Source organism: Halichoerus grypus, chromosome 15, assembly GCF_964656455.1.
Source record: "Halichoerus grypus chromosome 15, mHalGry1.hap1.1, whole genome shotgun sequence".
NCBI classification, from domain to species: Eukaryota; Metazoa; Chordata; class Mammalia; order Carnivora; family Phocidae; genus Halichoerus; species Halichoerus grypus.
Genome location: NC_135726.1, coordinates 1027148 through 1050846, shown reverse-complemented (window position 1 = coordinate 1050846; position 23699 = coordinate 1027148). Strand labels below are relative to the sequence as shown.

General features: G+C 68.5%; 1 protein-coding gene across 11 annotated transcripts in view; it reads right to left on the bottom strand.

The window, feature by feature from the left end:
• The window catches only part of PIEZO1 (piezo type mechanosensitive ion channel component 1 (Er blood group)), a 69652-nt gene that overhangs the window by 758 nt on the left and 45195 nt on the right, over positions 1-23699 (bottom strand). For 2 of the 11 annotated variants that reach the window (XM_078062697.1, XM_078062696.1), the window contains exons 4-48: positions 22288-22410; positions 21427-21469; positions 18881-19049; positions 18519-18732; positions 18240-18411; positions 18037-18150; positions 17861-17954; positions 17085-17185; positions 16226-16486; positions 15696-15804; positions 15421-15599; positions 15194-15342; positions 14929-15111; positions 14467-14579; positions 14232-14386; positions 13906-14082; positions 13454-13579; positions 13179-13379; positions 12534-12738; positions 10025-10129; positions 9351-9504; positions 8903-9146; positions 8417-8513; positions 8158-8329; positions 7737-7826; positions 7545-7639; positions 7199-7267; positions 6584-6684; positions 5972-6068; positions 5841-5900; positions 5414-5759; positions 5067-5258; positions 4718-4976; positions 4463-4651; positions 3981-4281; positions 3661-3760; positions 3423-3570; positions 3135-3349; positions 2899-3057; positions 2671-2818; positions 907-1095; positions 688-780; positions 431-603; positions 232-354; positions 78-157 (exon numbers count right to left, since the gene is read on the bottom strand). In XM_078062697.1, coding sequence (XP_077918823.1) covers positions 78-157; positions 232-354; positions 431-603; positions 688-780; positions 907-1095; positions 2671-2818; positions 2899-3057; positions 3135-3349; positions 3423-3570; positions 3661-3760; positions 3981-4281; positions 4463-4651; positions 4718-4976; positions 5067-5258; positions 5414-5759; positions 5841-5900; positions 5972-6068; positions 6584-6684; positions 7199-7267; positions 7545-7639; positions 7737-7826; positions 8158-8329; positions 8417-8513; positions 8903-9146; positions 9351-9504; positions 10025-10129; positions 12534-12738; positions 13179-13379; positions 13454-13579; positions 13906-14082; positions 14232-14386; positions 14467-14579; positions 14929-15111; positions 15194-15342; positions 15421-15599; positions 15696-15804; positions 16226-16486; positions 17085-17185; positions 17861-17954; positions 18037-18150; positions 18240-18411; positions 18519-18732; positions 18881-19049; positions 21427-21469; positions 22288-22410 — 6887 coding nt within the window. Of the gene's footprint in view, positions 1-77; positions 158-231; positions 355-430; positions 604-687; positions 781-906; positions 1477-2670; positions 2819-2898; positions 3058-3134; positions 3350-3422; positions 3571-3660; positions 3780-3980; positions 4282-4462; positions 4652-4717; positions 4977-5066; positions 5259-5413; positions 5760-5840; positions 5901-5971; positions 6069-6583; positions 6685-7198; positions 7268-7544; positions 7640-7736; positions 7827-8157; positions 8330-8416; positions 8514-8902; positions 9147-9350; positions 9505-10024; positions 10130-12533; positions 12739-13178; positions 13380-13453; positions 13580-13905; positions 14083-14231; positions 14387-14466; positions 14580-14928; positions 15112-15193; positions 15343-15420; positions 15600-15695; positions 15805-16225; positions 16487-17084; positions 17186-17860; positions 17955-18036; positions 18151-18239; positions 18412-18518; positions 18733-18880; positions 19050-21183; positions 21323-21426; positions 21470-22287; positions 22411-23699 lie in introns of those variants that run through there. The other 9 variants (XM_036119830.2, XM_078062694.1, XM_078062695.1 and 6 more) reach the window with 9 other exon arrangements.

Genomic DNA, 23699 nt, shown 5'->3' with positions numbered 1-23699 from the left:
GGGGCAGAGTGGGTCAGGGCCACCGCCCGCCCCCCGGGCTGAGGCCGCCCCGCCATCCCCAACACACACACACTCACTGGGCTGCAGCTGCTTCACGGGGTTGGCTTCAGGCCCGTTGGGGGCCCGGATGTACTTGGGGAAGAGGTTGCGGATGACCCTGCAGGGAGAAGGCCGGTGGGTCAGGCCCAGCCGGCCCTCCAGCTGCCTCCCTGCCCCCAGGCCCCAACTCACACGGACTGGTCGGAGGTGCCTTCAAGCAGGCTGGCCAGCTGCCGCCGCTCACTGCTATTGGGGGCCAGGTCCAGGGTGTGCTTCTCGTTGGTGTACTCCACGGTGCCGCCCTTGGCCAGGTCCCTACGTGCCAGGGCACGGTGTGACCCACTGCGGGCTGCACCCGCCCCCCCGGGTCCCGCCCCAGCCCAGCACACACCTCTGGAAGTTCCAGGTGAAGCGCAGGGTGATGTCAGCCGTGCCATTGTACAGCTCCCGCTTCATCTGGGCCCGGCTTGGCGGGCTGATGCGCCACAGCGCCCCGGAACTGCCCTCAATCTGCGCCGTGACGATGTCCTCAGGGCTGTACTGGCTGATGAACTGCATGGCCAACTGGACCCCAGGCAGCCCTTGAGTGAGGGGCTCCTGGACACCCCCCCCCCCAGCCCCTGCTGCTGTCGGGTGGGGCCCACTCACTGGGTTAGGGTCAAAGTGTCTGGACAGCTCCTCGTAGGCCTGCTGTGTGAACGGCACGATGGACGGCTGCTGCGCGCTCATGGTGAACAGGGGCTGCAGGGGTGGGGGTGGCGACTGTGGTGGGGCAGGGAGGCCCCACGGTGCCGAACGCTGGGAAGGGGGGTGGGGTGCAGCCCATGCCCGCCGTCACCTGTTCCAGCGGGCAGACTGGTGGCTCACCTCGTAGCCGCCCAGCTTGAGGGTGACGGTGACATCGATGGGCTGGTTTACAACACCGACCACAGAGCGCACCAGGGACATGAAGAGCAGTGGGAACCAGATGATGGCCACGAGGAAGAGGATGATGAGCCCACCCATGCCGTACTTGACAATCTTCTTCTTCTTCTGCCCCTTGGGCTGGGGGTATTTCTGGGGGGTGGGACATGGCTCAGGGGCTCAGCCCTGCCCGCCCCCTTGCCCCAGGGTGAAGGCGGGCACTGGCCCAGAGCCCCGGAGCCTCACGCAGCCACAGCCTGGGGCCCACCCAGGGGCTCGTGAAGCCAGATTTTAAAGCGTCACAGTTGACTGCAAAGCTCTAGCACTCGAGACGGGGTGGATACGTGAGCACAGAAACCCAACGGCCCAGAACCCAGAATGCGACCCGCCGCCCAGTGAGTGCTGCCAGGATGATTCCATGGGGGGACGGACCGTCTCTTCAGCGATGCTGCTGGGACAAATGGCTGTCCACATGCCAAAGCAGCAGGACCCCATCTAAGATCTCAATCTGGATTCAATGGAAAATTCTCAGACCTAACGTGGAAAGCATGAGCAATGAGAGAAAAAACACTACGTTATAAAAAAGGAGTTTGTGCTTCAAAAGATGGGATGCTTTCAAGAAAGTGAGGAGATGGGGCGTCTCAGTGGCTCAGTCGGTTAAGCGTCTAACTCGGCCTTGGCTCAGGTCGTGAGGTCAGGCCCTGGGTCAGGCTCCACACTGAGAAGTCTGCTTGAGATTCTCTCCCTCAGCCACTCGCCCTGCTTGTGCTCTACGCCTCTCTCAAATAAATCTTTAAAAAAAAGCGAAGAGACCACGCAGAGAATGGAAGCTATCTGCAAATCCTATGTGATAAGGGTTTAGTGTCCAGAATGCAGAAAGAATTCTTAAAGAGAACAAGCAAGCCAAGGACAAAAGGGGCAAAGCAGATCGCCGACAAGCACACGAAACGATCATCGCCATCATCCATCAGGGAAACGCAAATCAAAACCCCCTTGAGTCATGGGCGCCGGCGGGGATGGGGGAGGGGGCAGCCGCTGCGGACAGCAGGGGCAGTCCCCACGAGGCGAGACCAGGAGCTGCCCCCGACGCGGCCCCCCGCAGCGTGTGTCCATAGCAGGGCGCGTTGCAATGAACAGGAGGAACCAGCCCGCTGTGCAGGGCTGTTTGTAACCGCTGGGTATATGTACGGTGGCACAATCACACAAAGGAACGCTCCTCAGCCACAAAACCCTCACTTCTGACACAGGCCACATGGACTAGCCTTGAAACTGCAGAATGAAAGAAGCCAGACGCGGGCCACGCAGCATGTGACGGCGTGGACACCAACTTCCAGAACAGACAAGTCTGTGCAGAGTCGGGGGGCTGGGGGGTCTTTGCAGAGCGTGAGCGTATCTTAGACCTGCCTGGTGATAGTGGCCAGCTCTGTGACGACGCCAGGACTCTCTGAACTCTACCCGTGCACAGGGGGGCCCTGTTTCCATTACCTCCCACTGCAGCCGCTCACACAGAAAACCCAGCTGACCTCCGCTGCCCCAGCTCCCAGCCCTCATGCCTGTGAGCCAAGCAGTCAAGCCTCCTGGGCCGGGCATGCACTCAGGCCCGCTCTGCCAGCTACCCGCCGACGGCCACATTCACGGCACTGTCCCCGCCGCCCCCCCCGGGGGACCGCCAGCACCACCTGGCTCTCTCATGGCCCATCTACCCCACTCCCCGCCTGAGCCAGGCACCTTCTCAGTCTCGCGGCTGCACTTGATGATGAAGATGTTGGCATAGATGTCCTCCACGCACATCCAGCTGGACAGGGACAGCGTGGTGTCTGTCCACACCCAGTCCATCACGGCCCGAAGCTCCACCAGGAATGGCACAAGGCGGAACCTGCCCGAGGCGGGGAGCCCGTCAGGAGGGCCCGTGGGTGGCAGCCTGGCTCCTGGCGCCCCGGGCCGGCCTGCACTCACCCCTGGAAGAGGAAGAGGTTCAGGTGGTTGTACTTCTTGGTGAGGAAGTTGCCAAGGATGCGGGTGGGGTATCCACAGCGGATCTGGTAGGCAGACAGGGCGAAGTAGATGCACTTGACGAAGTACCACAGCTGGGCCACTGCGTTCTGGCTGAACATCCTGGGGGGACAGGAAGGCCGGTTCAGGGCACCCTGCCCGAGGCCAGAGCCCCAAGGTCCCTGGGGCCAGACACCCACCTCTCGGTGACGGCGGGCAGAATGAAGAACATCCAGAGGTGGATGGCCAGCACCAGGACGACCTGGAAGGCCAGCTTGCCCAGCACGGTCTTGCGGAGGTAGAGGGCACGGTCGATGACCATGGTGCTGAACTGGATGAGCAGCATGACCAGGAAGGCCTCTGGCACCTGGTCGTCCGACAACGAGGACGTGATGTCTGTAGCTGCCGAGTGTTTCTGTGCCGGGAGAGCAGAGGTCAGGGGGCAGCTGGGGGCAGGCAGCAGGGTGGCCGCCGGGCTCTGCGCTCACCCCAAAGGCCCAGAAGCCGAAAATGATGATGATGAAGTCGACCACGTCGGCCAGAAACATGAGCGCGTAGACGTCGGTGGCCGCACGGTACTTGGTGTGCAGGATATCGTGGAAGAAGCGCCGCAGGGGCCGGTACACGCTCCGCGCCCTGTGGGTGAGGGCAGGTGGGCAGGGGGCTCAGCGCCTGCCTTGGCTGCTCCCACCCGCCCTCGCCCGGGAGCAGCCAGCAGTCACGCACATGGCCAGGCAGAAGCTCTGCAGTCGGAGCCCCACGGCTGTCACTCTTTCCCGGGGGCGGCGACTCCACTTCTCTCTCCCAGAGGCGGCCGTCACACCTTCTGTGGGGGGCAGCCACTGCTGACCGGAGCCCTGGAGAGCTGAGTGCAGCTCGGACTCCAACCAGCCCGAGACCCCCTCCCACCGGGGGCTGGCATCAGCCCAGCTCACAGACCAGCAGGCTGAGCATGGGGACCTCCGCAGGTCACGGGCAGTGGGCCGGCTGGGGCAGCGGGGACCCGGGTGGGCTGGGGTGGCTGTGCACGGACAGGGCCGTCGTACCAGCGGATGCGGGTTCTACGGGCTCCGTGCTCTCCCTCCTTGTCTTCCTGAACCGCAGGCTGATACGCTTCGTGTCTCGGGGCTTGAGCTCCACAGGAGGCTCCGCGGGCCCGTCCCCTGCTTCTGCCGGGATGTGGTCCTGGGTGAGGGCCCCGGCCACCGCTGGCTCTCCCTGGGGCCCCATGTCCGCCTCAGTCTGGGGTCCCAGCGGTGCCCGCTCCTCCTCAAACCCCTTCTTCCCACTGCCCCGGTCCTGCTCCTTGGAGAGCTGGCTCTCTTCATGGTCCCAGAGGCCGTAGCACTGCAGAGAGAAGGAGGGAAGGAGGTGAGGAGCCCGGCGTGGCCACACAGGCAAGATGGCCAGGCCCACCCTGGAACCCACGACGTCCAGCCTTGCCTCTTGCAGCTGGGCAGCCGGCGGGTGGGGCGTGTGCAGGGAGGTGCCTGCCTGCTGCCCGCCGGCCCAGGCCCGGTGGACTCACCAGCAGCTGCGAGCGGTGGAAGAAAAGGGCCATGAGCTGCACCAGGTCGTACTTGATGTAGCTGTCCGTCTTCTCCAAGCCCAGGATGCGCGGCGGGAAGTACGGCTTGTTCTCGTAGCGCCGCAGCACGGCGTGCGTGTTCCAGGGGAAGAAGCCAAACTGGAACAGGTACTTGGTGACCACGGACACCTGTGGGGGAGGGGGCTCAGCATGGAGGGCCAGGCCCCGCCCCCTCCCGCCCCGGCCGCAGCCCACCTCGGTGAAGACGATGGCCGTCATCCAGAAGCGCTTGCTGGGCCTCGGGATGGACAGCATCGCCCACAGGAAGACGAGCACGGGCAGCACCAGGGAGGTGGCCGAGGCGGTGACCATGTGGTTGAGGATGATGATGAAGTAGCAGAGCAGCTCCGAGTGGGCCGCCACGCACTGGTAGGCGGCCTGCAGCAGCCGCATGACCCGGCCCTGCCCAGCTTCGAACTGCGCGGCCTCCTCCAGCTCCTCGATGCGCTGCTGCCTGTGGGGAGCCGCGCCCACACCCTTCTCAGCACCGGGCCTGGCTCCGAGGGGGCACCGCCCCTCCCCGCCGCCCCCCCCGCCCCCCGACCTGGTCAGCAGCTCGCTGGCCGTGCGCATCCGGGTCGCGGCGCCGGCAGGAAGCTCCCGGGAGCTGTGCGGGGAGGCCCCAGGCTCGGTGGCCAGCTCGCCGCCGCCACTGCCGCGGGTGTGGTACCCCGTGCCCAGCGGGCCGCCGAGGTCCTCCGTCGTCGTGCCCAGCGGCTCCTCGGCCCCCGGCCCGCTGTGGGAAGGCAGGCTGTCACCGAGGCAGCCTGCTCTCTGCTCTGCCCAGGCTCTGGGGCTGGAGGGGCCTCCCGGGCCCCGGCGGACAAGGGGCCAGCAGGCCACGCACCCCCTGGTCTGCGTACCCCGTGCGCGCCGCCAGCCCGCACCTACCTCAAAGCTGTACTCGGTGCGTCTTGGGCCTCCGAGGGGCCTGGGGGTGCGGCCTCGGCCTCGCTGCTGTACCTCTGCTCCGCCCAGCTGCGGGGCGCCTCTCTGCCCTGCACGGAGGGGGGCTCAGGCCGCGGTTCCCCGGGGCGCTGGCGGGGCGGGGCATGCACACTCACCCCACTCAGCCCCTGCTTGCACAGGTAGCGCTCGGCACGCAGCACGTCGCTCATGGCACGGTGGTGCCGGGTGAAGGCGAGCAGCCAGTCCGTCAGCCCATCCAGCAGCGCCCGCCCCAGCACCCACAGAAACTGCACGGTGCTCAGCACGCGCTGCATCACGTGGCCGGGGCCTGTGGGGCGGGCGGGGGGCAGGACGCTGCAGAGGCTGCCCCAGGAGGCCCCCAGCCCCCCAGGCCCCGGGGCGCACATACCAGCTGCCACTGCCTCGTCCGGGCCGTCCGCCGACTCTGCCCCCTGGCCTGGGCCGCCTCCTGGGCACGGGGTGCTGATCAGCCCCTGCAGCCCCGCGCGCCCGCCCCCACCCCGCACGCGGCCAGCGCACCTGTGGGCAGCTGCTCCGTCCCTTCCTGCCTCGCCTGGTCCTCCCGCTGCTGCCTCAGCACCGTCTGCGCGTTGGTCACCCACGCGTGGTAGGCCATCTGTGGACCGGGTCCTCGCGTTAGCGCCCCACCGCCCCGGACGGCACATCCCGGTCAGCCCACCTGCCAGCTCCCGAGGACGAGGCTGGGATCAGGCCGCCACTGGGGGCCTTCAGCTGGCTCCCTGCTTCGGGGCAGCACCCGGGTCCCGTGGGACTGTGGCGGGAAGGCAGGGCAAACCGCCCGCCCGCGCACACGGCTGTCACTCCCTGAGAACTCCGGGCCCAGAGACAGGCAAGAGGCTCCTGGCCCGTCCTTTTTCCAGCAAACACGCGTGACCCTTCTCCAAGGCCAGGCCACTGGTGGCCACTCAGGCCTGGACGGTCGGAGTGCTGACCTCAGGAGGCGGTGGACAGGGGCACATAGCTGCCCACGACCTGCGCCTCCTACAGCCTGCCTGCCCACCTGACCAGTGGGCTCTGGGGGTCTGAATGGATCTGGGCAGGCTGGCCAGAGCGTGTGTCTCTGCACAGGCGCCCGTGGACAGGGGAAGGCAGGGCACCCTCCCGCCTCACCTGGAAGGCACTCTGTGCCGATGGCCTGGGGTCTTCGGGCACGGCCTCCTCCTCCTCCTCACTGTCCGACTCGAACAGGAAGTAGTCCCCCGAGTGGATGACTGCGGGCAGGGCGGGGCTGAGGACCGTCCTCCCCAGGGGAGGGCCTGGCCTCCACACCCCCACACCCACAAGCCTCTCAGCTTCGTTTCTTCAGTTTGGGGTGGGCCCAAGACAGGCGTGTGGGTTCCCTCAGCATCCCGTGACCCATGGGTAGAGGCCTGCGTGTCCCTCCCCACCCTCAGGGACAGCCCATGCGGGCTGGGGTCGGCGGAATGGGGGACAGGCCAGAGCACTGACACGAGACCAGACAGGACGAGAGGAACACAAGGGCAGGCTGGGGATCAGCGCTGAACACCCAGACTTGTGCGTCTGAGAGTCCGAACGACGGGAGGAGAGCGCAGAGCCTGCCGTGGGGACCTGGTTCAATCAAGGCTGGGGTGAGGCCTGAGGGAAAGGCCCGGGGGCACAGCCAGAGGTGCGCACAGAGCAAGCTCCCTCGCCCAGAAGGCAGACAGCAGCTGAGAAAGGAGGGGCCCGGGACAGCGGCCGCGGCAGGCCAGGCTAGGGTGGTACCTGTGGCGTGGTCCAGCCAGGGCTGCCACCACTGTCTCCGTGGGGAGGAGCCCCCTGGACTGCCAGGCCCTGTGGAGGGGCGGACGTGAGCCAGCAGGGAGGGGCACGGGGAGGGCGAGGGCAGCCCCCTGACGGAGACCACCTCTGTGCGGACGGGGGGGCCTCGCCGTGCTGCGGGGAGCAGCGGACAGCCCACAAGTGCACGCAGACAGTGGCGGGCTAGCCACAGAGCCTGCAGGGACACGGGGACCACACGGCACGGGACAGATGGGCGGGAAGGCCTGTGGACAGCACGTGGCACGGACACGCCAGGACCCGGGAGCCCTTCCACCCCCTGCCTACTCACCTGGCTCCTGGGTGGGGTCTGGGGGGTCCTGGGAGTGACTGTGGCCCGCCCGGCCCTGCCTGTGCTTTTCCTGCTTGGCACGGATTCGCTCCATCCTGGGGGGTGGGGGGTGAGGGTGGGGGTGGCCCTGAGCACCGAGCTGAGGACAGCTGGTGAGGGGAGCCCGGGGTCCCCGCCCCGGATGCCACCTACTGCCTTTTCAGCTGGGCCAGGGACTTCTCCTCGGCCTTGCGGTGGAGGTCGATGCTTTTGAGGTTGGCGGCGTTGTACAGCGCGAAGCCCCTGTGGGGAGGTGTCACCCCGGGCCGCTGAGCTCCAGCTCCCCGGCTCCTGCACCTGGGGGCTCGGCCCCAGCTGACTGCCCCCTTGCCCCGTGCTGGGATCAGGAGGAGGAGACCCTCCCGCCGCCTCCAGGCTCACGGAGAGTGACAACGCGCAGCGGAAGAGGCGTCAGCGGGCAGGAGCCGGGCCCCCTGCGGCAGCGCGCGGGCGGGATCGGACGGGCCCGGCAGCGGCAGAGCCCGCCGAGATGAGGCGCTCGGCCCGAGGAGGTCGCGAGCGACGTGCGGCTGGAGCGGGGACACGGGGCCCTGGGCACCCGGGCGGGGCTGACCTGGAGGCCTGCAGGGCGGTGGCCTGGAGCTCGGCGCGCACGTGCAGGAAGTAGCGGCTGAGGAAGACGCGGCGCTGCAGCAGCAGGAACAGGAAGCAGACGCTGTCCCAGAGCACGCCGGCCTCCTCCACGGGCAGCAGGCAGTCCCGGTCCCTGCTCAGCATCTCCTTCGCTGTGGGACGGTCCGGCTCAGGGCAGGGGCCCCAGGAGCAGCGCGCGTCCCTGGGCCCGGCCCACAGCGCGCCCCCCGCCTACTCACGGTCGTAGTAGCCTTTGACGGTGCACACGAGGCTGAAAAGCTGGATGACCCAGCAGAAGCTGCTCTGCATCTGCTCCACGAACACGCAGGACAGGAGCTGGGGCAGGAAGAAGGTCAGCCTGGGGCCGGAGGGGCGGGGGGCGGGGCCCGGGGCCGGCGGGGGCGGGGCCGGCGGGGCGCGGGGCGGGGCCGGGCCGGGGAGACCACGCGGGGGCGGGGCCTGGATGGGCGGGGCCAGGGCCGGGGAGACCACGCGGGGGCGGGGCCTGGATGGGCGGGGCCTGGGAGACCACGCGGGGGCGGGGCCTGGATGGGCGGGGCCGGGGAGACCACGCGGGGGCGGGGCCTGGATGGGCGGGGCCGGGGCCGGGGAGACCACGCGGGGGCGGGGCCTGGATGGGCGTGGCCAGGGCCGGGGAGACCACGCGGGGGCGGGGCCTGGGTGGGCGGGACCGGGGCCGGGGGCCGGGGCGGAGCCGGGCTCACTGAGAGCATGTTCTTGGAGATGATGACGGTGACGTTGTACAGGATGAGGCAGTCCCACAGCACGAGGCGGGTGCGCGTGTGCTTCTGCAACAGGCTGGTGCCGAAGAGCAGCAGGTAGAAGCAGGCCAGCAGGTAGCCCAGCCCGAAGATGCTGATGCGCGTGGCCCCCGTGACAAACACCACCACCAGCACCAGCCAGAAGAGGTAGCGGAAGACAGCCACCTTCAGCATGTCGAGGTAGGACCTGTCAGACAGGCCGTCACTGCAGGGACCGGGCAGCCCCCGCCCCCTCCCGGCGCCCCGGACCAGGGACGCCGGCGGAACGCGCCCCCGCGGCCAGGTCAGCGTCTGCCCCTCCTCCTGGGCGCAGGCGTGCTGCTGGGAGCACCCGCCCCGGGCTCGTGTGCCCAGCCCGCAGACCAGCGCTTCTGCAGCGCCCAGGACCCACCTGCAGTAGATGAAGTTGGGCACGGCGCTGGGCTCGCCCAGCTGCAGCTCCAGGTGGTCAGTGTTGAGGCCGGCCATGAGCTGCCACTCCTCCGTGCGCTCGGCGGAGAACACCTGCCACTGCTGGGAGGCACACAGCAGCAACAGGAAGTCACCTGCGGGCACACGGGAGACGGCTGGCCACGCGAGTGCAGCGCTCGGCAGCCCGGGCCGGGGGGAAGCACCGCTGTGTGTCTGCGGGGGCCCGCCGTGGGAACCACGGATGTCCACACGTGAGCATGGACAGCGGGGGACGTGCCTGTCCGTGGGTACCTGTCTGCCCATGCCGCGGGGGCACCCCCCCCACAGCCGCACGCACACCTGCGTGCACACAAGGGGCCCTGCTGGTGTCCACCCCGTGCGCACACCTGCGAGCAGATGGAGGTGTGTGTGGCTGCGCGTACACACGGGAGGTGGGCCTGTCTCAGGAAACATGCCCAGAGAACTGGACACCGTCATGGGGCAAGGCCCCTCTGGGGACCCACAGGGCTGGCCGGCCAGGGAGGCCCAGACACCGTGCCCCTTGCTGGCGGAGGCAGGCCTCCGCTCAAGGGCTGTCCGTCCCCACGCAAAACCTCAGTGCCCTCCCATGAGGCTGGCAGGCGGTGCGTGGGGGGCCGGGCCACAGGCACTCACTGATGAGGTTGGTGGAGTTGGGGGTTCTGAAGAAGTCGGGCAGGTACAGCCACTTGATGAGCGCCGAGTTCATGGGGATGGCCTGGCCCCAGCGCCACGGGTAGTCTGTGGGTGCGGGGTGTGCGTTAGGACCCCACCTGCAGGCCCACAGCCTCCGGGTTCACAGGCCTCATTCTTGCACCCACTTGTGCATTCACACGGTCTCAGAAACACCCCACCTCCTGTTCAGAGCACACAGGCCAGAGATTCTAGCGCATTCTTCAGGCATCAACTGGCCCAGGCCCCATGCAAGGACCTAAGAGCCAGCCCGGGGAGTCACAGGTGGGCAGGCCTGCTTTGGGGGTGGTCACGGCATGGAGGGCCCCAAATGAGGCTTTGTCATGCACCTACCAGCCAAGACAAAATACAGGGACACCACAAACACCAGTGAGGATGCAGAAAAGCCAGGTCCCACGTCCATCCCTGGCAGGAACGTCAACGACCAGCTCTGCACACGAGTCCCCGAGAAGCGAGAACTATGCCCACACAGAAGCCTGTGGCTGGACGCCCCCGACAGTGTCCCTGCAGAGAGCCCCATGCCAGCAACAACCTGCACCTGCCAGGGGCCAGAGATGACAGAGCTACGTCCGTCCAGCACAGACAGTCCTCAGCGGGGGAGAGCACCAGACACCAACGCCCATGGCCGCCCAGACGCACCCCAGCTACATTCGCCGAGTGAAACAAGCCAGCCCCGAGGCGCCCTGGGGCACAATTCTAGCTCCGTGACATTGGGGACGGACACCTGTGGTTGCCCAAGCGGGGGGCGGGCAGGCTGCAAGGGGCCCACACGGCCCCAAGCTCAGGGTGCTGGGGAGGCCTTAGGGAACCGCCAGAGAATGAACTTGACCACATTATTAACTCCAGAAAGTACATGGATGCTGGGGACCCAGGATGGGGCACAGACTGCGGGTCCACCTGGACGACCCGTGTGTGGCAGACCCCCTAGGAATGGGGAAGAGCAGAGGCCACCCACGCCGCTTTGGAAAACAGTGTTTTGCCTGAAGAAAAGCACCCGAAGCAGCAAGCACACCCCGGGCCCAGATCTCGTTTCTCCATTTCAGCCTGCGGGGACAGGAAGGGGCGCTCCACGGGGCGGGGAGGACTCCCCGGCTGGGCGGAGGGTGCAGGCTGAGGCAGGGGCGTCTACAGGCGCAGTGTGGGCATGCTTGGAAGGCGGTGGGCCCGCGACGGCCCAGGGCTCCTGGGGCCAACACAGCCACCGTGTGAACAACAAAGCAGCAGCACCCCGTGTCCACAGGAAAGAGCAAGCGGACACGTCAGCGGGGGACAGAGGACCAGTAACTGTAGAATCAGCAAGTCACCACTAGAAAACCCAGCAAATGGCCCCCACGGACAGGACCCTCCGATGGAGGCTGGAAGCAGCCCGAGACGTCCGGGAGGAACAGCACGTTCGCAGAGCTCAGGGGAGACCCACAGTCGGCACTGCCCCCGAGGGACAGGGAGCGGCCCCCGAGCGGAGACACGCCAGCCCCGCGGAGCAGGACGCTTCCCGGCTGCGGCGTTCCCGCCAGAAGGGTGACTTCACCTGGCCTAACAGACACCAGACTATCCCCAACTGAGGGACACAGCCCAGGCTCCTCAAAAGCTCCAAGGTCCTAAAAGGCAAACCACGGAGCTGAGCCGGCACCGAGGAGACGGCACGACGGGAGGTGGCGCGGGGACCGCACTGTGGTTCACGCCCCGGCTGACTCGGGGGAGCTGCGCGAAGGGCATCCGGGAAGGTCCTACTTCAGCAATTCTGCGTAATAAGGTCCAAAACAGCCCCCGAAACAGGAGTGAAGGACAGACGCAAGGACAGGGAGTCCGGAATGTGTCTGGCTGAAGAGCTGGCCTCAAGGTCACGTGCCGTGGGGTCGGTTTCTGAGACACCCGGAAAAGGTCCGGCCAGTGGTTGCCGCGTGGGGCAGGGAGCTGGGGTGCAAGCGCCCCCATGTGACTCACCAACGGCCTCACGCGCCCACAGGCCCGCGGGGCAGCCTCGAGGAGCGGAGGGGTGGGGGGGCTGCCGTTCCGACAGCAGCAGAGCGGGGAGAAAGCCGGGCACTTCTCCACCCACCGGCCGACTGACAAGTGCGCCAGAAACAGCCGAGAACGCCGGCCCCACGAGTCCCGCCCGCGGCCCGCTCAGGAGGCCCTGCTCGCGGACACCGCGCTCGCCGATGGCGCAGGAAGCAGCGGTCCCTCCGCTGGGGGGCTGGGGACACTGGAGGTGCAGGCCACGCCAAGGACGCCGTACCGCCATGCACCGCGGCAAACCCACGGGCCCGCTCCAGAGACCACCCGGAGAGAGCCGGGGCAGAGTGCCGCCAGGGGCACCCCAGGGGACGAGGCCAGACCTGGGGGTCGTGCAGGACGGCCGGCCGCGTGCGGCCCCCCCCCCCCCGCCCAGGCGCCCGCCCTCGGAGACTCTGGTGTAGCCCCCGGGGGCGCGCAGCCGCCGCCCGCTCACCGATGCACAGGGCGGGGGGGATGCCCAGACAGAGCAGGTACTGATAGAGCAGGAAGAGCGCCAGGAAGAGGCAGTAGTTGGGCCAGAGGCGGGCGATGGCTGCACGGCGCCGGCGGGTGAGGATGAGCACCAGCCAGCAGCCGTGCAGGATGACCATGAAGTTCATGCGCTGCCCAATCACGTTCACGGCCATCAGGAAGCAGATCTGGGGGTGGCAGAGGACGGGGCGCGCAGTGAGCTGCCCGCTTCCGGGCAGACTGGGAGGTCGGGTGGGCTCCGAGCAGTGGGGGCAGCAGCCCAGCTCACCACGGCCCACACCGTCCTCGTGGAAGCGTGGAGAGGCCGGACACGCCTCCACCGTGGGGGCGGCAGGGGGAGCCACGGCTCAGGGGCTTCCAAGCACAGTGGACCTGTGACCCGGTCTCCGGCCGGGGTCCCAGACCCCCACAGCCCTTACTCTGCGAGGGCAGGCCGACTGAGCCCGGGAGGTCCAGCCCCTCGGAGGTCCTTCCCCTGTGCGCCCCGCCCCCCCAGGTGGCCCTCGAGGGCCTGCACACTGCTGATGTCCAGCAAAGGCCACACAGAGGGTGACATGGCCCCCCCGTCCTGCCCAGGGAAGGGGTGAGGGTTGACGCTGGGCCTCACCTCTAGCCCAAATTTGTAGAAAAAGAAGTTGACAAAGTACTTGAGGCAGCTGAGCAGGTCCTGGTCCAGCCGCTGGCGGGTGCCGTCGGCGCAGACGGCCTGAGCGGGCAGCGGGCCCAGCTGGTGCTGCCGGCGGTGGTGTTCCTGGCGCCGGTACACGATGGCCTCGAACACCAGCAGCAGCAGGACCTGTAGGTGGTTCTGGGGAGGGGGGCGCGGTCACGCTCCACCCCCCTCCCCCGCCCAGCCCCACGACCCTGCGGCCCCTTGCTCACCTGGACGTAGCCTAGGTTTGGGAAGCCCTTCCGCACCCCAAACCAGTTGGCAGGGTCGACGGGCCCCCGGTACAGCAAGGACTGCTTGATCTCCGCCTTCTGCAGGTTGGTGCTGTTCAGGAGGGGCTGGGGAAATGGAGAATCAGCACGTGCTCCCCGCGCCCCCCGGTAGCTAGACTGTGGCCCCAGGACGGCCCACCCTACCCGGCCCCCCCTACATCAGCCACAGCTCCGGACAGGTCCAGGCCAGACCCCAGCGACCCCCCACCAGGGACGCATGTGGACTGTCAGCCTCTGACCGACCCTGACGGGGAAGGGCCAGCGTGTCTGGGCACGAGGCGGCCACAGACTGGGGCAGGGCAACAGAGAGGAGGGCCCCCGCCTCTGTCCCCACCACCCTGAGCTGAGGAGCCGTCACCGTGGAGCCCTGAGCTACGGGCGCCCGGCCGTACCTCGGTGCAGTTGCTGGAGTACTCGTGGGGGTTGACGACCTTGAGCTGGTAGAGCATCTTGCACACGATGATGATGCAGGTCCACACGGTGGACAGGCAGGAGGCCATGGGCCGGAAGCGGGGGTAGGGCAGGGCGAAGGCCCAGAGCACCACCAGCAGCAGGTTCAGCACCGACACCTGGGAGGTGGGGGCAGGCTGGGGCGGGCGCAGCGGCACCTCCCGGGGGCCCCGCGACCTGCCGCCCCGGGGTGCCCCCCGGGAGGCCAGCAGCTGCGTGCCAAGCGGCCCTGCTGCAAACGGGGGCGCGGTGTCCGCCCCGCCCTCACCTCCTTCAGGGCCACCCACACGGTGTACAGGGCCACCAGCTTGAAGACATGCAGCTCCAGCAGACACCGCACCAACACCTGCACGCGGGCGAGGACGTCCGAGAAGCCGGAGGCCAGGTCCAGCAGCCGCTCGGCCACCAGGCCCCACTTGCTGGCTGCAGCCGAGGGGGAGGCGCCGTGAGGAAGAGGGGCTCACAGGGGGCAGAGGGACCCCACAGCTGCCCGTGGGACTCACCTTCCGGGCCCTGCATGGCCAGGCAGGGGCCAGCCGCGCTCATCGGCCCCTCCTCCCCGGGCTCCTCCTCCTCCTCCTGCAGCAGCAGTGGGGTCCCACTGACCGCGTCCTGCCTGGGGGCCCAGAGCGTCACTTCCTACCCCAGCTTCTGGGGTCGGCCCCACCGGCCCCTCCCATCCCTGCCTTCCCCAGGGCTGCGGAAGAAAGCCCCGCCCACAGCCCCCGCTGATGCTCTGTCACCCTGACCCGCCAGGCCCGCCCGCGGTGTTTGAAGGGGGCAGCTGAAGCCTTGGCTGGGCTCCGGGCCCTCCCGTGCAAACCCGCCGGCCTCCTTCCCTTCCCTCGTGTGTGCCAGTGGGGGGGGGGGGGGGCGGCACGCTGCAGGGCCCCCCGGCCCCACCATGGGCCTGGACGGCGGTCTGCACCCCAGGGGGCCGCAGACATGAGGGGCCGGCCACGCACCTGTGGGCCCAGCGCGGGAGGCGGGCACCGGGCGGGGGCACGTGCTCCAGGTCGGTGAGCTGCATGAAGGGCTGGTGGAAGTAGTGCAGCTGCAGGATGCAGGCAAGCAGGAAGAAGCCGGGGACGAGGATGCTGGAGAAGAGCTCCGAGACGCTGAACTGCTCCAGGCCCAGGTCCCCCAGCCTGGGGGGGGGGGAGCCGTCAGACCCGCAGCCGGCGGCTCGGGGGGCGCGGGAAGGCCCCCACATCCCCCGGCCCCACTCACTGCTCATCCGTGAGGCCCGTCAGGTTGCGCCAGTACGTGGGGAAGTCCTGGAACTGGAAGGTGTAGACGGCGACGAGCACCAGCATGGTGTAGGCCACCACCAGCCACCAGAACAGCTTGAGCAGCTTCCTCCACAGGCTGTAGTAGACCTGGCGGGCACGCCGGTGAGGGGCGGCGGGGGCTGCCCATGTCCCCCGTGTCCCCCGCCGCCGCCGCCGCCCGGGTACCTGGAAGAGGGTGAGGCACAGCAGGAAGAGCAGCATGTAGACGATCTTGTAGACGACCAGGCGGCCGGCGAAGCTGACCACGACGAACATGCCGGCGCACACGTAGATCCAGTACTTGGCGTACAGGCCGCCGACCAGCTCCCCCAGGCTCTGCAGCAGCGTCCGCGCCCGCGGCGGCTCTGGGGGTCAAGCCGGGGGCCGGTGCGGGCATGGCTTTGGGCCGGGCGGCGGGCGGGGACTGCCCCCCCCCCCCCCCCCGCTGCCCCGGGCCTCACCTCTGTCACCCACGGTGACCTCCGTCAGCGCGGCGGGGGCCTTCGCCTTCAGCAGCTTCTCCTTGATGAACCGGCGCAGCAGGAGCCAGAAGGTCAGCGTGTACAGCAACTGGCACGAGCGGGGGCAGCGTCACCCCCCCGAAGCCAGGGCCCGGCGCCAGCCCCCCCGCGGGCCCAGACGCACCCTCCCGCACCCGCCCGCACCCGCCGGGCGGGGGCACAGACGTCCGGGTCCGTGGCGCTCTGCACACAGCAGCCTCACACGGGGACACCGTGGAAACCACGTCAGGGACGCAGGGACACGCCCCCGAGGACACAAGGTCATCACTCATTCACTCAACAAACATCGACGCAGCCGCTGCTCCAGACGGGCTACAGGGGACCCCACGGGGACAGCCGGACACGGCCCTGCCCTCCCAGAGGTCCCATGTCCACGGGGGAGCCGGACAGCGAGCAGACGGCACCGTCGTGGAAGCTCCCAGGCGCCCTAGACACTCGCCACATGAGGGGGGGACACGGGGGTCACTCACCATGGCGCCAAGGTCCAGGCAAGGATAGCGGGTGTGCTCCAGCCCCAGCTGACGCAAGCTCACGGGGCCCAGGGTGGTGGGCAGCTCGGGACGCAGGTCCATGGCCCACACGTAGCGCAGGCCGCACAGCGCCAGCCCGTAGAGCAGGATGAAGGGCGAGCAGAGCATGGCCATCTGGTGGCGGCTGCGCACGGTCCAGATGAGGCAGGCCCAGAGCAGCAGCACGAAGGTCAGCCAGCTGTGGTAGGTGATGCTCCACACCTGGGCAGCCAGGGCTGGTGGGCAGGGCTGCAGGGCGCACCCGGCCCCACCCCTCGGCCCTGCTCCCCCTGCCCCCAGCCCTGCTCCCCGCCCACCACCCTGCTCCTCCTGCCCCCCCCCCCGGCCCTGCTCCCCCTGCCCCGCGGCCCCGCCCCCCCGGCCCTGCTCCCCCTACCCCCAGCCCTGCTCCCTGCCCACCACCCTGCTCCTCCTGCCCCCCCCCGGCCCTGCTCCCCCTGCCCCCCCGCCCTGCTCCCCAGCCCTGCTCCCCCGGCCCTCTTCTCTGGGCCCTGCTCCCTCCGCCCTGCCAGGGGACAGGGAGGCCAACACACCTCCTCAGACGAGCCCGGTGGCACAGGACGCATGCTCATGTGGGCACCCACCCGCTCCACGTACACAAGCGCACACACGTGTGCACACACGTGTGCACATGCACACACTTGCCGTGCAGCTTGTGGCCCAGCAGGACACAGCCCCGTCTCTGGCCACAAGGCACCAGGCTCTGCGAGACATGGGCCACCATCCGCCTCCCAGAACGTCCCGAGGGAAGCAGCATGAAGGGCCCCCCTGGAGGGCCACCCAGGCCGCTGCCCCTTACCATCATGGCAGTGAGAGCGCACACGTAGCTCTGGTCCATGATGAGGTGACCCAGACTGTGTAGTGGAGATGGCTCTCGAGGCTCAGCCAGCCCGGGGCGCACTGAGCGGGGAGGGGACAGAGGTCACCGGGGAGCCGGACCCTAGCTGGGGAAGCTCGAGCATCAACAGAGGGAGGCTCTCGCCCACACCAAACTCAGGCAGTGGGGAGGAAGGAGCACTAGGAGCAGAACATGCCAGCAAAGGGCCCGGCTCCCATCTGACGCTGCTCCCAGCGGTCCTGGTCCCATTCACCAGTTTGGTTTCCAAGACCGTGAAGGGACAGGTTGGACAAGATGGACCCGACCCCCTTCCAGCTCTGTGCACGGCAAGTCCCCAGGGCGCCAACGACTCCACCTCCAGCTTCATGCAAAATGGAGATCAAGCCTCAGGGGAAAGGGAGAAGTGCCCAGGGAAATACCCCGCCTTCCCCCTGGGGCCGCTGTGGACGCACAGCCCTCCCCGGAGACAGCCGGCAGCCGGGGGCCCTGGGCCAGCCCGAGAGCTAGCAGTCCAGTCCTCTAGGAACTGGAAGGTAGGTGGGGAGGGGGTGGGAGAGCTGGAGCCTCCAGCAAGGTCTCAGGTGGGCGGCCTGACCCCATGTCCCGGCCCTGGGTGGGCCCCAGACGGCACAGCTAGAGAGGTCCGCAGAGCAAGGGCACCCCGGCCAGCAGGGGGCAGCACCAGTGCACCTGCAGAAGGCGGTGACCCGGGGCAGCCGGGGGCATAGGGCACTCACCGGGGCGCTGCTGGATGGGGCTGTGGCCAGTCAGGTCATGCACGGTGCAGCTGTCGGTCTCCCAGTCAGACCCCGTGGTTGTGGGCAGCATGCACTGCGGAGACGAGCCGAGACCCCGTGAGCCAAGCCCTCGGGCGGGCAGGCTCCAGCGCCACAGCTCAGCCCCCGCTCCTCACCTGGGCAGCCCCCTCCTCCTTGGTGGCTGCAGCCCTGGCCTGGCCCTGGGGCCACTGGTCCACCTGGGTCAGCTCCACCTCCTGCTCCTCGTCGCTCCCGGACGCCTCCTTCCTCTGCAGAGACCAGGGCGGAGCTCAGCGCCCACCCCCAACGAGGTGCGCAGGGGTGGGAGGCCATCAGAGGCCACTGGCCCGGGCCTCACCTGGTCCAAGGGCTGGTGTGTGCGGAGCTTGAGGAGTGAGGTCACGGTGTAGTAGAGAAGCAGCAGGACTCCGGGGCTCACGTAGACGGGCCAGTCGTGGCTCGTATCGAGGACCAGCACGTTGGGGTGGGAGCAGTTGCTCTGGGCCACCAAGGCCTTGAGACCGAACACCCTGCCCAGAGAAGGCGAGCCACTGACCGCTGGTCGAGGATGAGCCGGGGACCAGGCAGCCAGGGCCCGGCGAGGGGGAGGGACAGGGCCTGTGCAGGTGAGCCTCACCTGGCCCAGATGCCGGACGGTGGGAGCATGGCCTGGGCGAAGGGGGTCTGGTAGCAGTAGATGCAAATGAGATGGCCGGCGCCGAAGCAGCCCACCATGACGCAGAGTGTGCTGAAGCCCAGGGGGCTGATGGGAAAGTGGCATGCCCACCACGTGCAGGTGGCCAGGAAGATCAGGAAGTAGACGCTGGAGAAGGCGGAGGGGTGGGCGATGCCTGCAGGACGGGGCAGAGGCAGCGGGGTCACGCCTGGCCGGGCCACGAGACCACGGTCTCAGTGGCCAGTGGGGAGCTCGGCGGGCTGCTGAGACCCTCCCAACGTGGCAGTCGGTGCTGGGGTCCCTGCTCCTCGCCCAGTGGGTACCTGCCAGTGCGAGCAGCACGATGGCCAGGGTCCGCCCCGCGGCCACCAGCAGCCAGTGCGCTGTGATCTGGAACCGGGTGGCCAGCCGCGACCTCCGCGTGGGGGCCAGCACAGGGGCTCCCTGAGACCCCACTGGGGAGCCGGGGCCCACTTCCCTGTCATCATCGTCCTGCCAAGGTCATAAGGAGGGGCAGAGGTCAGGGACATGGCACTCGGGCCACTCGGGGAGGGAGGGGACGGGCTGCTGGCCGAGCGTGGACCCAGAGGTCTGCCCACCAGGCCTTCCCGGAGACCGCCTGGCTCAATTCCTAGACACGCTGCCACCAGGCCTGGTACGCGTGACAACCGACCCCTGCAGCCGGCCTCAGACCGTTCCAGAACCCTACAAGTGCCTCTTTTTTATCTCCTTCTCTAGACTGGGGGCCCCCAAAGGCCGGGCAGCCCCCACAGATTCCGGCACGCATCCTCGAAACCCCTGGCTCCTGAGAGGCCCCGAGTGGGGATTTTTAGGAAAAAGGTAGCGGTGCGCACACGGTGTCCCCGCACGCCAGTTTGGTGAGCACGTCCGGCCCCTGCCCCTCGGTCCCAGGGCTGAAGCAGCGCTTTCCTCTTATGTAGAGGAAGAGGGGTGCACAGGAGACCCCGAGTCCACCCAGAGTGACCCTGCCTTTCTGCCGCCTGTAGGGGACCTGGACAGCAAGGGGCGGGGCCTGCAGGCCTCACAGCGGTCAGGGCCTCCCTCCCTGGCCCTCCTTCAAGGTTTCCCAGAATGAAGCTGTTTCCTCGGCGCCCAGCCCCCTTCCCCCACCACGTTCCCACCTGCGAAATGGGCGCGTTCCCAGAGGGTGGCACTCAGCGTCCAGGCTAAGCACACAGGAACCAGGCGACCTGCTCCCGTCCCAGCTCCCGCCCCCAGCTGAGCAGCCTTGTGCAAGTCACCTGACCTCTCCGTTTCCCCTCCGTCCTGCCCTCCCAGAGCCTGGGGGTGGGGAGGCCACGGGGAGGAGCCCTTGAGCAGAGCCCGGAGGGAGGGGAAGGGGCAGGAGCCAGGCCTGAGCTCACCCCCGCCCACCGCTGGCCGCAGCCCTGGGAGCAGGTCCGAGCGCCTATGGAAAGTCCCCGTCTGCGGGAAGAGCAGAGGCAGCTGCCGGGGCGGGCAGACAGGTGCTCGGCCGCCTGCAGCGTCCAGCCGGCCAGTCCCGGCTCCAGCCCTGGCTCAGCAGGGCCCTGGGGCCGCCACAGGGGCCTTGGCGGGAGCCTCCTCTCTCCTTCCCTCCCCGTCCCCCCTGTGGCCCGCCGGACCCCCTGAGAGCATGCATGTCCCTGCGTGTGACGTGAGTCAGGACGCGTGTGCATGACTGCGTGTGCACACCGTCCCGTGGATGGCGTCGTGTGTATGTGCACATAGGCCTGGGGTGGAAACTCGCACCCGTGAGGGGCCCCCCCACCTCACTCCGAGGCCGTCTACACCAGCCGCCCCGGGTCGGTGCAGGCTCTCAGCCACTGAGGACATGGAGACGGGGTGACCCATCCCAGTCGCGGGGCAGACCCGGTTCTAGGCAGCCCTGGACTGTGAGTGGGATGGGCCGGGAGAAGTGCTGCCCCCCCCCCCCCGCCCCGTCCTACCCTGGGTTTCAGGATCGAGTCCCGCCCCTGCGCGGCAGAGCTGTTCCAGGAGGCCTGGCTCCGCTAACAAGGAATCCAGAGGCAGCCCTGGCCCCCCCAGGGGCCCACACGCCCGCCCGGGGGACGGTGCCCCGAGGGCCGGCAGCAGGGTGGTCCCAAGCCCCCCAAGGGCCTGGAACAGCAACCTGAGCTCTAGGCTCCCGTCTCCCCTCTGAAAGCGGGGTGCCAGCCTTGTCGGGTGGGCTAGGGACAGGGACGGGGGGACAGCAGGCGGGGTCAGGGGCAGCCTGAGTGGCCCCCAGCCTGGAGGGGGCTCCCTGACAGCCAGCAGGTCACTCCCTGCAGGGCTGATTCCCTACTGCCCTGTGGCCTGGGAGGTTTCTGAAGGCACAGACATGGCCTGGAGCCCCCACAAGTCCCCCCGAGATGGAGCCCTGCTAGGACCAGGTCTGAAAGGCACATGGGCGGTACTGCTCGGGGCCTCGCATCCCAGGGAGGGGGCACACAGCCTCCCCCACCTCTGATGCCTCATCTCTTCACAACGAGCACATACTGACTCTTAAAACTTAAAAGTCCACATTTGTGTAAAAGAGGAAGTGAAATCGTCCTCAGATGGGCAGAGCTCGGGAACACCCCTCCTCCAGCATACGTGCACCCTGCCTTCCTACAGCCCTCACCAGCTCCTGGGCGCGCTGGCTCGGCTGGGCGTCCCGGGCGAGGCGCCTACACAGGCCGAGGCACACAGAGGAGACCACCAGGACACCGAGGTCGGGGGCCACCAGCCGGATGGCATTGGGGATGTCCTTCAGGTCCAGCCTGTGAAGGGCAGGGAGAGCCCACTGGTGGTTTGGGGAGGGCAGGCGCCAGGCAGGGAAGGCAGAGGCTGGGGGGACCCCAGGGGAGGCAGGGAGCGTGCTTACCTCGTGATCCCCACGTGCCGGGAAAGGATCTCCCAGGGGCTGCCTGCGGAGAGAGGCGCAGGGGATGGGGTCAGGCAGCGAGCACCAAGCACCCCTACTCCTTGCCGCCAGGAGGCCCGTGGGAGCCCCGTGGTCGCAGAATGTGGCTGGTGTCAGGGATGCTCGCAGAAGGCTGCCTTTACTCGTAGGGAAACGAAGGCCCAGCCGGGGAGAGCCAAGTGGATCGAAGGCCCGTACGTTCTGTCTGGCACGGGGACTCCCGGCCCCGACCCGTGGGGGCCGGAACGGGGAGGCCCGTGTCAGAGACACCGGGGCCAGGGCACCACGAGACGCCTGGCTTCTCCCCGTGGCTCAGTTTCTAAACTGCAGGATGGGCAACATCAACACAGAATGGAAGCAGGAGCCCGGGCGGGGCGGGGTAGCGATGCCAGGCAGGACCTAGGCTGTGTGGGGGCTGGGCGTCCAGGGCGCCCACATCTGGACCTGGCGGGCCGATGTCGATCCTGTCCAGAGCTGGGAGGGTGGGTGCCCGCTGCAGACAGTGTCCACAGGATGAAGGGCACCGGGCGGTAGGCCGGGCAGGGCACGGAAGGCCACTGGTACCCCAGTCTCTCCGCGCCAGAGGCAGATGCTGCTGGATTCCGGGGTGTGGCATGAGCCCTGGGCCGCCCCGGCCCAGCCCCCGGGAGCAGCTGACACTGGCACTAACCTGGGCCATGTGAACTGGGGCTGGGCACTCAGGGCCCGTAGGAGGCACAGCCCGGGTGGGGCAGGCGGCCTTCCCAGGGCTGCTGTCCCCGCTCCGGGTCCCCAGGCTAGCTCAGGAAGGCCACTAGCTCTCCCAGACCCATGGAAACTCACAGCTGGGCCCCAGGAGCTGGTCCAGGCGGGGCACGGTGTGCAGGCATATCTGGAAGGCCAGGTGGGCTGCCAGGAAGAGGAGGCTGAAAACCAGCAGGGCCTGGAGGAGGCGACCAGTGTGGCCTGTGGGTAGAGCGGGCAGGGGTGAGGGTGGCATGGGGCCCTTGTTTCAACATCCCTGGGGACCCAAATCCCAGCAGTCCCACCTGTGGGGGAGAAACCGAGTTTCAGGGCTGGGCCCGGGGGACCCCAAGCACAGGCAGGGGCGGTCCCAGACAAGGGCCCTGTGTGCCTTGCAGCTGGTGGGATGTGGGGCTCAGCGCCGGGCAGGGAGGCCGTGGCTGCAGGGAGAGGTCTGCGCACGCAGCCTGCACTCGGGGGAGACCCACGGAGCCCTGGCGCCACCCCTGCTCTGTGTGGTGGGCAGCTCGGGCTCCGTGCAAGGAGCTGAGATTCTGACTCCCACACTCTGAGCTCCGAACCCCGGCTTCCTCCTCAAGCGCCTTCCAGCAGGAGCCCCAGATCCTCGCTGTGCTGCTGGCTCACTCGCCGGGGCTCGGGGACAGAGGTGTCGCACTTGCTCCGGCCCGAGGCTGGCAGGCTCAGGGTCCCGGCTCCGTGTGTGCCCCTCGCCCAGGGGTGCCCAGCAGGTGAGACCCCTGGAGTGCTGGCCCTCCTTCACCCCCCGCCCCACCTGACTTTGCAGAAAGAAGCGGGGCTCACAGAAGGCAAGGGACTCCCAGGGGCAGCCCAGTCAGGCCTCGGACGTCCTCGCCGACACTCATTTCTAGGTCCCTCCCAGCCTCCGACCCTCGGGGCAGGGGTGAGTGAAGGGGAGAGCAGGGTGGGGCCGGTGGAACACTGGGAAGGACAGACGGAAAACGAACGGAACGTCTGGCCCTCGGCCCTGGCTGGGCCAACTCTGCTCGCAGCACCAGGCCAAGAGCCGGGAGGGGCCGAGGGCCTCCCAGCAGGAGGAGGAGCGGGCTACCTGCGGGGAGCGGGGCAGGGCTCCCGGAGGCTCCCCGGCCAGGCTGACCGCCCCTGCCTGCTCAGCTGTGCAGCCCGCTCCTGCAGACCCGGGAAGCGCCAATGGGCGGGAGCACAGCGGGCGCGGACGCACCCCTGCTCCGGAGCACAGACACCCGGGGTCGGCCTCGCAGACTACCGGGGCCGAGGCCTCAAGTGCCAGCCTGCCGGGCCCCTCAGCAGATGCCCCACTGGCTTCTATCGACACCACGTGACAGAGTGTCAGACGTCACCACTTCTCCCCCCGCCCTCCCCTCCTCGTCACCAGCTCCCGTCTTGGGTGGCCAGCCGGTGTCCTGGACCACGAGCCGCGCCAAGCTGAAGGGGCCAGAGCACTGGCCGCATGGCTTCAGCTCCCCGCCAGGAGGGGGCTGGGTGAGCGC